Below are 13,335 nucleotides of genomic sequence, written 5' to 3' on the forward strand. Positions count from 1 at the left end.
AACAAGGTCGGTCATGCGAAGGACGTGACTCATGAATTGTACTTTTTACCACGGAGGAGTCGCTACGACTTCTTCGCGGGGTTGAGTTGCCTTTGCGCTCCCCCTTACACTTCGGTGAGATACTCTACTACATATTCGGGAGGACGGGTGTCATATCCTGGGGTGTAACATCCTGGCATGGATTTTTATTCTTATTCGCTGTTTCATTTTCGGTAGATTACACGGTACATAGGGTACATACCGGTACATGCAGCACATATGGCTGTACGTTCGTTCGTTGCTTCGAACATTACCTTGTACTGGAGAGTTGTATTAGTTACGCCAAGCCAGGGAATTCAATGCGATGTACGCCTTTGGAACCAAGGGGGATAGCCTCTCAGAGGCAAAGAAAACCCGCTCACGATCTGAGGCTTCGTTGACACGGTTTGTACGTGTATGAACAGACTCAAGTATTGATAACACAGATCGGTGAATATGTACAATACGTTATAGAGTTGTAGATTGATTATGGCCAAAAGTCAAAACAGGACCACACAAAGCCGCGCCACAGGCGCAATTGGTGTTGCTTGGCCTCTGCATACAGATTGCTACATCACAGTGTCACTGACTGCCAGTCGGAGGAAGCTTAGGACAAGCAAACGTCGGCAGCCGCCGTGACCCGATTTGGACGTATCCAGTATCCCCTTGCTCGAGACCGGCATGAGCCCATGGTATGGGAGGCTTCCTCCTTCCATTCTGTGCCGCGGTGCGATTCTCATGTTCTTCTTCTTGTGCCGGGTTCGTCGGCGGAATCAGTGACCCGTCGAAATTGAGGACGTGGTAACCCCAGCCGCGACACGCTGCCATAGATTCGAATGTGTACGGAAGGACGGTTTTGACGTCAATTATCTTGCCGTCGAAAGGGTGGGCCATCGCCTTGACCTTGACGCTTGTGGGGGGTTCGAAGGACTGCAACGAGGAGAAGTTAGTACGTCGCGGAGTTGTGATGAATGGCGTGGTAAATGACGCAGGACAGTTGATACGCACCACAAGAAGCCCAGGAATCCATATCTGGTCTCTTGGGACGCCACAATATTCGCCTGGATCGTGGAGGCGGACGAGCACGGCGTGCTGAACAAGTTGTTGGTGATTTAGCATACACGGCAAAGCCTGTCAGTTGTATTTCCACTCACCAGCATTCGCCAAATCTCCGCGCATTTCTCTGGGCTCGCTCCCTCGGGAAACGGCCGGTCCGCGGGGCAGATCTCCGCGAGCAAAGGGAAGTAGGGCCGGGATACTTCCATGTCAGGTCTGGCAGAGTTGGTGCAGACGTGATAACACTGAGCTCGGCTGCCTGCCTGCAATAGACGCGGCGAGGTCAGTGCCGATTCCGCAAAAAATAATCACATCCACGCACCGCGCCATAAAAATACGTTGAATCGACCACGTACGCCGCCGTCCAGGGTGTCCATTTGAGGCCCACGTTATCAAACTCTCGTACGTAGACTTTCTGGCCATACTGCATTGTGTGAGTAAGTTATTCTCGTCTTATATCAAGAATATGACGCGCACCTTGTATTCGTCCGGGCCGTCGAGAGTGCGAGGCGCTGCCCCTGGCAAGGGAAGGTCGAGCGTGGGGAAGATGGAGTGCGCTGTGAAGAGGGGAGGCGGCCAATGTCGATCCTCGAGAGTAAGTGGCGCAGGCCCATTGTGTCGCAGGGCTTCTTGTTGAGCACGAGACACAGTGGGAAGTAGCTTCTCAGAAGCTTCGCGAGGATCCCGACTTGCTGCCTTCCGAACGCGGGAGAAATTGCTGATGTTATTGCAGATGCTCTGGCGGGTGTCGAGCGGGGCGGCGCTGGGCATGATGATGCTCTCAGGTTGAAGAGAAAGTAGTGGGAAGGGCCACTGGAATGCCTGCATTTTATCGGCTGCGTAGATGATGGGCCACAAAAAGACTTCGTGGGCGCTTAGTGGGCGGACCATACGGTCCTGGACCAGAGCCAGCGCCCAGTGAAATTATTCCTACATGAGACAGTAGGTCGTGGATGTATCTTCTGCAAGTCGCATGCATGTGTTGCATACAGACAATCGAGAGAGCAGGCAGCGCCGTTGCAGGAGATAAAATCTGCAGCACAGTGAGTTACGGCGAGTCATAGCTGTGTAAAGGTCGAAATTCCGGAAGAATGAGCTGCTGCTGCTGCTCAGTCGAATCCAATTAAAAAAGCTCATGCTTATCCCCTGGTCAAATCAACACAATTTACGGAGACGAAGGAAGCTAGCGGACGAGTGCATGGACGTCGGTGGCAACGAGCGCCACGTGCTGGTGGTCGGATGACGGCCCGAATTCCCCGGACTCAAACGATTTCGTCTCCGACGTTGGTCGCAGCGTCCGTCGCCGTCGTTCTCGGCAACGCCCAAGCCCGGAGATGCCTTCTCTCATTGACACAGTCCGCACGAGTGCGCATATTGTATAGCTACTCAATGTCTTGGCGCTGAGGACATCGAACAGAGTTCCTCGAGGCGATCCGCTCCGTGCAGCCACCGACAAGATGGAAGATCTTGGTCGTGGACCCGCATTCGCAGAAACTGTTGGGCTCGGTCCTCAAGCAGTTTGACATCCTTGAAGAGAATGTGACGCGTACGTCCAATCCCTCTCCGCTCCTGGCGCGCATTGCTTGACGGGGATATGTAGAGATTGAGTCGATCACCAACTACAGAGAGCCGCAGAGCGGGTTCGAGGCCATCTACCTGCTCATGCCGACGACGCAGAACGTGGATCGCCTCATGAAGGACTTTGCGGGCAATGTACCGCAGTATGCGGGCGCGCACCTGTTCTTCCTAGACCGTGCGTCGTGTCGCCAGACAGCAAGCTTGGGCTCTAACAAGAGCATGCAGCGCTTCCCGAGGACCTCTTCCAACGGCTGGTCTCATCCCCAGCCGAACCTTACTTGCGAGGCTGCAAGGACCTGTTTCTGAACCTATGGGGTGCGCATCATAGTTCCCTCCGCGGACTTAATCTCACAGGCATTCGCAGCCACCGAGGCGCAGACATATTCCATGCAAGCACCCGAGCTGTTCTTCAGCATGTTCAGCCCCCCACCAGCAGACAAGGACTACCGGATAGCACGCGACCGCCTGGAGGAGCACATCGTTTACGTTGCCCGCGTCGTGCGTCATTGATCTCGCCCACCGCGGGATGCGCGCTGATTGCCCTCCAGATCGCCAATCTCTGCATCACGCTCGACGAGTTCCCCTACATCCGCTACTACTTCCCGCAGACCCACCCACCACTCGGCCCCCTCCGACCGAACCAGACAACACGCCCACCACCGCCTGCCGAGACCGCCACCCGCTGGCGAACGAACCTTGCGCGCGGAGACCAAGCACGCCAGTTCGAGGCGGTGGAGACTGACTTTGTGTCGCGATTGATCGCATTCAAGGTGCAAGCGCTGTTGGAGGAGAACAAGAAGGCGAACCCCGACTTCGCGAAGCCCACGCAACCACCTCGGCAGCGGGCGACGCTGATTATCACTGACCGGTCCATGGATATGCTCGCTCCGTTCATCCACGAATTCACCTTCCAGGCAATGGCGAACGACTTGCTGCCCATAAAGGACGGCACGAAGTATACGTAGGTGCAGAGGTCGCCATGACGTGTGAACCGTAATTGACGGTGATCACAGATATAAATTCCAGTCCTCGAAGGGGGCATACGAGGATAAGACGGCGACGCTGAGCGATGCGGACAACGTATGGGTCGAAGTTCGGCATATGCACATGCGGGAAGCCATCGACAAGCTGATGGCCGACTTCAACAAATTCGTTGAGGAGCATGCTGTGTTCAACGGGTGAGTACATACCCAATCCATCTCTACCAACCAAAAAGTTGATTGACCGTACACAGCGAGGGAGCAGCGAGCTTGTCTGACATGAAGGATATGCTTGCATCGCTACCACAATACCAGGATCAGCGAGAGAAGGTCTGCGAATCTCTCACACACCTTGTAGGTTGAGGCTTATGACGTTCTCAAGTTCTCCCTACACCTTAACATCGCTCAAGAGTGCATGGGCATCTTCGAGCGGGATAATTTGCCTGCGGTAGCCAATATCGAGCAGGTAATAGCATCCTTCTCATCTGTCGACGTCCCGCTCATCCGTTCACAGTGCTGCGCCACCGGTCTCACCGCCGAGGGGAAGACTCCAAAGACCCTCATCGAGGAGATGGTCCCCATACTTGACAGCAGGGATGTCATGTACGTTCTGCTCGCTGTTCTACCTTCCATCTGCCCTTTCGTACGAATTGCGGTACTAACTCATTCCCCAAGCAACCTCAACAAAGTGCGCATAATCGCCCTCTACATCCAGTACCGCGACGGCGTGCCCGAGGAGGACCGGCGGCGGCTGTACCAGCATGCGCGATTGTCGCTGGCTGAGATAGACGCGATCAAGGCGATCGAGAAGATGGGGGTGAAGATTGGGAAGGTGTGTCTATGATGTGAAAGGGAATGAAGCAGCGCTGACGACGGCGGCGCAGGAGCCCGGCGGCCGTGATACGAAGAAGAGCAAGCTGAAGCAGAAGCCAACGGACGATGACTATGATCTCTCACGATTCAAGCCATTGTTGAAGACGATGCTGGAGGTGCGCTTGCCCTCTTGCCAGATGATAGTCATTTCTCACATTCTGTACCCCTTGACCAGGAAAACGTCGCAAACAAACTCGACCAGACCATGTTCCCATACGTCAAGGAGTCGCCCGCCAGCATGCCCCCGCCACAGACCCTGCGCGCGCACTCGTCACAGAGCACGTCGCTGCGCAGCCAGAAGCCCGCGTGGCATCGCGCGCCAAAGCCCGCGGTCGAGAACCGCGAGCGGCTGCTCGTCTTCGTCGCCGGCGGCATGACCTACTCGGAGGTCCGTGAGGCGTACCAGCTGTCGAATGCGCTGAACCGGGATATCTTCATCGGTGTGTTCCCTTTCTCAATCACTCCTCCCTCGATTCGATTCTGACCTGACGTCTTGATATCAAGGCTCCACCCACACCATCACGCCACGCAATTTCATCGACGACCTCAAGGTGCTCGACCTCGGTGGCGTCGGCTCGCGCGCCGCGCCTGACGGCCTCAACAAGGAGAGCAGAGGCCCCAGGCGTGGCTTCCAGGAGTACTATGACGAGCGGTTCTACGCGGAGGATGCCCCGCGGCCACCGCCGCCGTCGCAGAAGCTGCCATTGCCGAGGGAGGATAGGCGGGGCGCGCCGGCGATGTCGCCCGCGCCATCTTATGGGAGCGCGAGCTCGAGCATATCGGGGACGTCGGGGACGGTGAAGGAGAAAGAGAAGAAAAAGAAGAAGGGGCTGTTTAGGTTCTAAGTGCGAGCGCTATGGTCGGACAGGAGGGTTGTGGTGGGAGAGGACTAGGTTAGGAGGCAGTGGAAGGCAACGGGAGGAGGCCAAGATACACGCGCGAAGGACGTTGTGCGCTGAGTAATTTATGACCTACATACCCATTAATGCAGTCTGGATTTGAGGATTTATGGAAGGTGCGAGCGATCTGAGGTGAATAGTATACAGTCTTCCAAATTGCTGCGAATTAGACCTCCGTAATGCAAGTACCGACATTCTCCCCATTCCCAAGACGCCGCTCGACTTCCATCCCAATCTTCTTGACCATCTCCTCGACCTCCTCGACGGGTCTATCGCGCACAATGGCTCCTTCACGTTGCAGGAGCGTCAGGGCACGGATGAGCCACGTCCTGCAACTGAGGCCATTCTTGCGATTCGTGCGCCAGCTATTCGATCCGCCCGAAGGTTCCAGACTTGCAAACAGCTCGCGGACGTTGAGTCCGCTGGGCGTGTAACCGCGAACCTTGATAAAAGCAAGATTGAGCCTGTTCTCCTGGTCGCTCTCGCGGACTGGGTCGATGACGGCGACGCTATACGCCTCGACGGGGGACAGGCGATCGCGCGCGCCTCTGACTTCCGCCCATTCGTGGCGTGTAGGTATGCCATGCTCATCCGTAAAATATAGGCCCCAGTGGAAGCCTGGGACGAGCAGCTGCGTTAGACATATGTATAAAGCCTGAGGTTCAAGAGTGAGCGACATTGACTTGAGGCGTTTGGGACGAGTGGCGGAGCTTGAATATGGACTGTACCCTTACGTGTTTCTTGCTCGACGCATGAACAAACAAGTGTCACGTGATCGTAACGCTAACCTAAGCAGTCACCATCACAAATAATACCAGCCAAGAGATTTACCCTTTGGCGCCGCTGAAAGCTCTGATGCAAGTCTCCTGTGTAGTCTATCGTTGCATGACACTATTTGTAGCGCTTTTTCGCTTGCACTGAATCTCGAAGGCTGTCCTTATTATTCTAGCAGGCAGCGAGGAATGGCTGCAGCAGGGTTGGAGGCCCGAGTGGATAATGATGTCGTCTTCGGTAATGCTCCGTACGTATGTACTTCGGAGAGTACGGACTAAGCTTGCACCTCTCAGACACGTTCTCAAGACTTTGCAGGCATCTGTTGTGTGCTCGGTATTGGAACATCATTGTCAGCTCAGAGGGCGTGTGCGCGCTACCTAGCGATGCTTAACGATCTTTTGTATATATGCATATCTTTTAACTGTCGAGAGAAGTGCGCTGTCGACCGTCGGGGCATGCAAACCATCCTCCTCATCTTGACTCAAATTTGTGGCAATCAGGTCATCACTTGTCGGTACTTGACTGACGCACGCTTCAGACCTGGCAAGCGCATCGCCGAGCTGGTACCAGCTGAGCCCGATGTGCAGCCCACGTTCAAAATCATGCGTCGTTCCCCGCTTGATCGACGTAAAACGCAGTCGCAGGCGGGGTCGACCGCAGGCGAAGAGCCGGACATGTCTGATTTTGCATTATACGCTGCCTCCCGCTCCTCAATCGTCATATTGCTCTTCCCGCCCACACTTCCCCCCTCCGAAGCGTCCCCCTCACGAACGTTATCTGACTTGGTGGGTGGGAAACGCGAATCGCACAGCTCGATTCGTAAGGTACGGTCTCGATCCACAAACCTCTAGCACTCTAATTTGCAGAAGCCTCTGTTTCTACATACTACATCTCCCAGTTCATACTGCCGCAGAAGCCAGGCGTTGTAACCGTTCCTCGCTGATCTGGAAGACCTCGGGCATCCCCGTATCCTCCCAAACACCACCCAGGGCCAACTTGGCCAATCCAGGAGCGCAACCGAAGATGCGCGCCATACCTGAGTTATCCGTCAGCTCGTAGAAGGTATGGTCAGGGGCGATACAACGTACCGTGCCCATTGAAGCCCGCAATAACATACTGGCCGGGCAAGCCTGGTACCGCCCCCACAAATGGCACAGAATCGGGCGTCATTCCCAAAATACCCGTCCACCCAAACTCGACACCTTCGCCTGGCGCCTCCTCACCCCACTCGGGGAACACGCGCTTGAAACTATCGACCGCATCCACCTGCAGCTCCTCGCTGACGACGCGATCGTCCGGCGAGCTCGCATAGATCTCGCGCTTCGTCGCCTCGCTGATCCCTGGGATGCCCCTGCTCGTCCCCAGCACGATCGCACCGTCGCCCTTCCTTTGTATCACGCTGTAAAAGTGGTGCAGCGCGAAGCGGAGGGAGTAGGTGTGCGTGAGCATCGCCTCGCCCGTATAAGCGGGGGTAGGGACAAGCTTGTGCGCCTGGGCGCGCGTGGGGGTGACGAGGCCGGTGAGCTGGGGGAGGAGGGTGGCGGCGAAGGCGTTGGTGGCGTGAATGACGAGGGGGGTGGTGATGGAGCCGCGCGGGGTGTGTATGGTCCAGGGGGCGTCGGGCGAGTCGGAGGGGACGATGGAGGTTGCGGGGGTGTGGGTGAAGAGGGACATGCCGAGGGATTTGTTCATGGTGAGGATAGCTTGACAGAGTTTGGCAGGATGGAGGGACGCGGCGGTCCACTCGTAGGCACCTAATGCGCCTGGTACGCGTGTCGCCTGAAGTACTTAGTGAGCGATGGCTATGAAAATGACAAGGTCCTTTACCTCCTTCGCCTTTTCAGCGTCAAGCCATGCGATGTCAGACGTGTCCCCACCCGCCTCCTTGTATGCCTCGAAACTCGCCGTCACGTAGTCATAGAAGTCTTGCCCCATAATGACATCGAAAGTCCGGCAATAGTCGAAGTCGCATTGGACGCTATGCTTGTCAATGAAGGCTTTCACTAGCTGTAGCACAAGCTTCTCATGCGCGATGATTTTCATCGCCTGCTCAGGGTTGTGTATCTTGGAGAAGGCAGAGAATCCGCGGAACGCGTCTGACATCGTTTCAGGGCCTTTGAACTGTCACAGTATAACCAACGACTCACCTGGCCTGCAATGACCAGCATTGCGACCGGAAGCGCCAGAGCAAGCCTCCCGTGCCTCAAGTATGACCACGTTCTTGGGCCCATTGGGGCTGCTGAGGAGCTCGAGCGCCGTAAGGCTGCCAGAGATTCCCGAACCGATGACCACGGCATCCGCCGAAGCAGGCAGCTCCGCATCGCGCCCCTCGTTCAGTAAAGGCGAGTGGCGAGTGGTGCGCTGCCAGAAGGACAGGCATGGACGAGTGACAGGAAGTCCTGGTGGTGTAGCCTTGGCAGTCATCTCGTAGTGGTAGTCAGAGGCCAAGGTCGTATGAGGAATGTGGAATCCGACGAGCAGAGAGCGATGAATACAACTTGGGCGACGGCGTCGAGGCTGGCGAAGGGGAAGGGCTATCGCTTATCGATGCAAAACGGGGCGGCATCTGAAGTGAGAAAAGTAATCGCGGAGCCGTACGCCGAGTCGAACATGTTCGAAGACAACCAAGTGGCCCCTTGGAGTGGGCGTAGGAAAGAACAAAGCGTCCATTGTTTGTGTTCGTTTGACGTGCATGTTCGACTCGTCGGAAATGAATTCGCACGCCTTGTCTCTTCACCCCATGACCTCAAGCAGCATGAGCGCTGCCCGGACCAATGTCAATGAGTAGCCTACGGGCTTCCCTTGTGGACCTGAGTATGCGATAAGTCCGGCGCTAGATTAGCTCTGCGTCGACTTTCTCGCGCATGTGGCGCTTATCATGCCGGTAGGCCGTCTGACCTCTATCTAGCGGGAGCCCGCCGCTGGGGTCCCCGCCGCCGCATATAACGCAGGCATGGCGCATGAGATGTGGTCTTCTCCTTCTCGAAGGCTGCCTCTGTCTATATGGCGCTCTGGTCCGCAAAGCGAGCAGCGTCTGACGACGAGGCTTCGGTCTCTCCCGATGGTCCTGCGGGTGGTGTTGTTCATGAGCGCAGCCGCGAGGAGCGCTCGCTCGTTATGCGTCTTGACCTGTTCTTGATGGTGTACGGGTGCATCTCGCAGATCATCAAGTACCTCGACCAGGTATGCGCTCGCGTGACCGACTTCATCGAATACTTATTCTGAACGTCATCCAGCAAAACATATCCCAGGCATATGTTAGCGGCATGAAGGTGAGCCATTCCTGAGCTCAAATGCAGTACTCAGCTCACGACTTTGCAGGAAGACTTGTCGCTATACGGGAATGGTGGGCCTTGCTGCGTAAGGCCAGCATTACGGAGACTGACAAAGCTCTCAAGAGCTCAACTACTTTACGACGTGGTTCAGCGTCGGGTACTGCATTATGCTCATCCCCTCGCAGATTATAATGACCGTAAGCTCGTTCTTGGTAGTCCATTTCTCTGAGTATAATCATTTCGCCAGCACGTCCGTCCGAGTCTATGGCTCCCCGGGCTCGAGATTGTTTGGGGCGTTATGACCGGCCTCATCGCGACCTGTCACAACGCGAAGCAGATATACGCACTGCGCGCCTTTCTCGGTCTCTGTGAGTCGTCCGCCTGGCCGGGCATGATGGTGCGCTGTTTTGCTTTGCTTCAAAACGGGATGCGCAGCTCACTCGTACACCCACAGACGCTGCTCATGAACTGTAGGTTAGCTCCCCTTATGATGGTATGATGCTGAAGCGCGACCCCAAGGGTACACGCCGACAGAATTGGCTAAGCGCATGGGCTTCTACCACTCTTGTCAGGCCATCGGAAGCATGATGTCCAACGCTCTGCAAACCGCCATGCACGAGACTCTCGATGGCAAGGCTGGCTTGGCCGGATGGAGGTGAGCCGCTCTGCTCGTCTCTCGCTGCCCCAAGTATAGAACGCTGACTCCGTGTGTAGATGGATGGTCAGTAGTTTTGATCTGCATGCGCTCGCCCTCTTCGCCCTCTGACACTCACCCTACCGCTTTACTAACCCCCTACTCCCTCTAGTTCATCATCAACGCCATCATGACCGTCGTCGTCGGCCTCTTCGGCTTCTTCCTCATCCCCGACTACCCCAACCGGCGCAACCCGCTCGCCTTCTGGTTCACCAAGGCGGACGCCGCGCTCGCGATGGAGCGCCTCGAGCGCCATAATCGGGCGGAGCCGAAGAGGATGGATTTGAAGGCGATTAAGTGGGTGACTCTATCCTTGCGACGCTGACGGTTCACTTGCGAGCATGACATGGTCGCTGATCGTCGTTTCTTAGACGCACTTTCTCGAGCTGGATGGTCTACTTCATTACCATCTTGTATACCGCGACCGTGCTGGCATCCTGGGGATATGCTTGTACGGCTATGTTTGTTTTGCTTTACCGCACCTCTGACTAGCTCGACAGACTTCTCGCTCTGGCTGAAAAGCCTCAAGAACCCGGACGGTTCTCAGCGGTGGGACGTCGCGCACATCAACGTCATTCCGATCGGAGGGTACGGCTCATCCAGGTCTCCTACATGTGCTTTAACTCATACAACCTGCGCAGGCAAGCCATCCAGGTCGCCTTCGGTGAGTCCCTCAACCAGGAGAAATGCGCCTTCGCTGATTCTCTCAAGTTTGGATCTGGGCCTTCCTCTCGGACTACTTCAAGAACCGTCACTGGCTCATCGTGGCTCAGTCGGTCATCGGTACACCACTTGCGCTTTTCGAACGATGCACATCGACATACTGATAACCGCTCTAGGACTCGTGCCCGCTATCATCATGTCGGTGTGGAACGTCCCTGATAGCGCGAAGTACTTCGTACGTTGGGCCCTTCCGGCAGGTGCGAGTCGAATGCTGACAGATAATCATTGCAGTCGTACTTCATCAGCTACGTCCCCCTCGGCACCGCGCCGCTTATCATGAGTTGGTTGTCCGACGTTTGTTTACCTTCCTCGCTGCACATGTCCATTGCTTACCCTCCCTTCACAGCTCATCCCCCAAGACCCTGAGCAGCGCGCACTGGTCGTCGGTGTCGGTACGTCCTGAATCTGGCTCTCAATGGCTCCCAATACCCCGCTACTCCTCTGGCTTCCCCCAAATCTGACCGCCCCTCCCAGCCATCGCCATCTACTACGCCATTTCCGCCTGGTCCCAGGTCCTCATCTGGCCCGCGAAGGAGGCGCCGCACTACTCCTTCGGCTGGCAGGTATCGATCGCGCTGTGGATCCTGGTAATCGGGATGACTGTTGCGTTGAGGCATATCGACTTGCGGTATTTGTTGTAAGTGGCTTGGTTCCTCTAAGCTCCCTCCTAGTAGCCAGTACAGGTTCTTCCTGTGGCGTCGATCTCTCTACCCCTAAATGACCTTCCCCTTCACTTAGCATAATACTGATCGCATCCTTCACAGACCCAAGCGCCAGGGTTTCAAACCCAATCACGGAGACGCAGAGTCTCGCGCGCCCGAAGACGACGATGATATTCAGAAGAAGGCCGCCGACGCGGATGTCGTGGTCGAGACGTTGCCGGTGAACCGTCCTTGATAACAAAGCTCCTCTTCTATGAGACTCGCTAGTTGCACCACGACCGTACATGACATATACTCGCACGATGTTGTTATTTCCGAAATGTACACGGATTCTGATCAGGCAGCTGCCCTGTCCCATCTATTTGTATGCATGGTCAAGTACTCGTCCTGCCAGCGAAATACTCGACCTGAGCGAGCGGCCCGACTGTCAAACACGGTCTGCCATCTTATGTAGGTCTTCACCTCAGACCGTGCAAGATGTCAAGAGCAATTCACGATATGCGTCACTGACGCTGAGGCATACAGCAGCTGCGCTGCACTGAAGGTACCACTGTAGAATGCGGAGTTCAACTTCCCACGATCACGCCTTGCTGTTGACCCATGTTTGCACTAAAACACATTCATATAGTGAGTCGCTAAAGGACAAAAATATGGACCCTGCTTTGGTGGGGCCATGGTTATATTGTATACAAAGTATAGTCATGCGTCTGTAGTATATGAAGATAGAGCAGCTGGATCGCCGCCAATGATCAGGGAAATCGTCGTATGCAGGAAATCGCCAATGGACTGACAGGCGTCGTTCACCTCATCTCACCTCAGACAGCGGTGGTCAAATGCGCCTAAATCGGTCGAGGCAGGATTAAGTTGGCAAGAAGCATCCGTGATGGGAAGCAAGTCGCTTTGCCAGTAGACAGATCCCAAGGGAGAATCCTCTTGAAGACACACGATATGAAGTCGCAAGACTGTTCCGGCGTTTGCCGAGGAAAAGTTGAACACGCAGAGCCCCCCTCTCGGACGATCCGAAGACGCTCGAGAGCGCAGCGATGACGCCAATCCTGCATGCATCGTTGGCATCCGACTTATTTGCATCGAAACCCTTAAATCCAGTGCGCAGTTCAGCTTATGCGACTTGGCGCTAAGCGAAGCTCATGCTCCATTACAGCATTTCGGAGTGCATCGTCTTCCGGGCGAGGTCAGGTAGCTTTGAGCTCAAAGCCTTGGTGGGCGCAACCGTCAGCGGAGGGAAGCGCGTGGAGGGCCGGGCCTGGAAGCGGTGAGTCGGGAAGGAAGCATCATCACCTCAGGGCCGAATGATCGTCAGGGCGGCAGTTGCGCCCTCGGTGCCGTATCGATTGAGCGCTTTGGACGGTCGCCGACGCGATGAGCGCAGAGCTCGTCGTCGCGCACGACGGCGAGCGCAGCGGAATAAGCGAGGGTTGGAGTTGATGTAAACAGCGCACATGTGCGCGGCGCAGCGAAGGGGGCGCTGTTTGGTTCCCTGTCAACCGCAGCCCAAGCTCGTTGCCAAGCCCCGGAAGCCTGATTCGTGTCGGCGCTGTCGGCGGGTCCGCCGGAGGGGCCGTCGAGGCTCTCTGGCTGCCCGCTGAGCGAGGAAAAATCGCAGATTATGTACGGGGCCGCCGGGCGCTTGCGTTGACGCAGAGGACGAAGGTGGCAACCGCCTGGGAGCGGCTATTTTTTGCAGATCATCCGTATTGATAGCTTGCATGCCGGCGGGGGGAGGGAACCACGCGAGAGGGGTTTTCCCGGAATAAATAACGAGGATATGTTGTTGTTTGGTCC

General features: G+C 55.9%; 5 protein-coding genes across 5 annotated transcripts; 2 read left to right on the forward strand and 3 right to left on the reverse strand.

Annotated features, from left to right (window-relative positions):
* Nucleotides 1-462: 462 nt before the first annotated feature.
* Nucleotides 463-2,279, reverse strand: SCHCODRAFT_02572669 (uncharacterized protein). Its single transcript, XM_050343853.1, has 5 exons — nucleotides 1,552-2,279; nucleotides 1,397-1,498; nucleotides 1,173-1,337; nucleotides 1,027-1,110; nucleotides 463-948 (listed from the first exon to the last, which is right to left on the reverse strand). The coding sequence occupies exons 1-5, from the start codon at nucleotides 1,963-1,965 to the stop codon at nucleotides 601-603; spliced, it is 1,113 nt and encodes a 370-aa protein (XP_050201154.1). The 5' UTR covers nucleotides 1,966-2,279; the 3' UTR covers nucleotides 463-600.
* Nucleotides 2,280-2,352: 73 nt separating this feature from the next.
* SCHCODRAFT_02618987 (Sec1-like protein) lies at nucleotides 2,353-5,846 on the forward strand. Its single transcript, XM_003032737.2, has 14 exons — nucleotides 2,353-2,439; nucleotides 2,492-2,620; nucleotides 2,675-2,827; nucleotides 2,878-2,967; nucleotides 3,017-3,150; nucleotides 3,201-3,613; nucleotides 3,666-3,830; nucleotides 3,887-3,962; nucleotides 4,015-4,098; nucleotides 4,147-4,235; nucleotides 4,308-4,464; nucleotides 4,517-4,621; nucleotides 4,681-4,945; nucleotides 5,010-5,846. The coding sequence occupies exons 1-14, from the start codon at nucleotides 2,409-2,411 to the stop codon at nucleotides 5,348-5,350; spliced, it is 2,232 nt and encodes a 743-aa protein (XP_003032783.1). The 5' UTR covers nucleotides 2,353-2,408; the 3' UTR covers nucleotides 5,351-5,846.
* Nucleotides 5,539-6,092, reverse strand: SCHCODRAFT_02618988 (uncharacterized protein). The gene has a single exon (XM_003033311.3). It carries the CDS (start codon nucleotides 6,081-6,083, stop codon nucleotides 5,571-5,573), a length of 513 nt encoding a protein of 170 aa, XP_003033357.1. The 5' UTR covers nucleotides 6,084-6,092; the 3' UTR covers nucleotides 5,539-5,570.
* Nucleotides 6,093-7,077: 985 nt separating this feature from the next.
* SCHCODRAFT_02494170 (FAD dependent oxidoreductase) lies at nucleotides 7,078-8,602 on the reverse strand (the record flags this gene model as incomplete). The annotated part of the gene is made up of 4 exons (XM_003033312.2): nucleotides 7,078-7,214; nucleotides 7,267-7,957; nucleotides 8,006-8,274; nucleotides 8,326-8,602. 4 exons carry the CDS (start codon nucleotides 8,600-8,602, stop codon nucleotides 7,078-7,080), a joined length of 1,374 nt encoding a protein of 457 aa, XP_003033358.2.
* A 761-nt stretch (nucleotides 8,603-9,363) lies between these two features.
* Nucleotides 9,364-11,511, forward strand: SCHCODRAFT_01088915 (MFS general substrate transporter; the record flags this gene model as incomplete). The annotated part of the gene is made up of 14 exons (XM_003032738.1): nucleotides 9,364-9,450; nucleotides 9,500-9,524; nucleotides 9,577-9,650; nucleotides 9,701-9,857; nucleotides 9,961-10,108; nucleotides 10,168-10,174; nucleotides 10,260-10,444; nucleotides 10,519-10,598; nucleotides 10,648-10,761; nucleotides 10,859-10,930; nucleotides 10,987-11,045; nucleotides 11,102-11,164; nucleotides 11,217-11,262; nucleotides 11,345-11,511. 14 exons carry the CDS (start codon nucleotides 9,364-9,366, stop codon nucleotides 11,509-11,511), a joined length of 1,284 nt encoding a protein of 427 aa, XP_003032784.1.
* Between the last annotated feature and the right edge of the window lie 1,824 nt (nucleotides 11,512-13,335).

This window comes from Schizophyllum commune, assembly GCF_000143185.2.
Source record: "Schizophyllum commune H4-8 unplaced genomic scaffold SCHCOscaffold_4, whole genome shotgun sequence".
NCBI lineage: Eukaryota > Fungi > Basidiomycota > Agaricomycetes > Agaricales > Schizophyllaceae > Schizophyllum > Schizophyllum commune.

Bases quoted from the DNA above. Each gene is read 5' to 3' on its own strand.
- SCHCODRAFT_02572669 (XM_050343853.1), bottom strand. From the start codon at position 1,965: ATGGTCCGCCCACTAAGCGCCCACGAAGTCTTTTTGTGGCCCATCATC. The intron at 1,338-1,396 runs GTGCGTGGATGT...CGTCTATTGCAG, and splicing joins CAACGTATTTTTATGGCGCG to GCAGGCAGCCGAGCTCAGTG. The intron at 1,111-1,172 runs GTGAGTGGAAAT...CAACTTGTTCAG, and splicing joins CGGAGATTTGGCGAATGCTG to CACGCCGTGCTCGTCCGCCT.
- SCHCODRAFT_02618987 (XM_003032737.2), top strand. From the start codon at position 2,409: ATGCCTTCTCTCATTGACACAGTCCGCACGA. The intron at 3,151-3,200 runs GTGCGTCATTGA...ATTGCCCTCCAG, and splicing joins TCGTTTACGTTGCCCGCGTC to ATCGCCAATCTCTGCATCAC. The intron at 4,946-5,009 runs GTGTGTTCCCTT...CTTGATATCAAG, and splicing joins GAACCGGGATATCTTCATCG to GCTCCACCCACACCATCACG.
- SCHCODRAFT_02618988 (XM_003033311.3), bottom strand. From the start codon at position 6,083: ATGTCGCTCACTCTTGAACCTCAGGCTTTATACATATGTCTAACGCAG.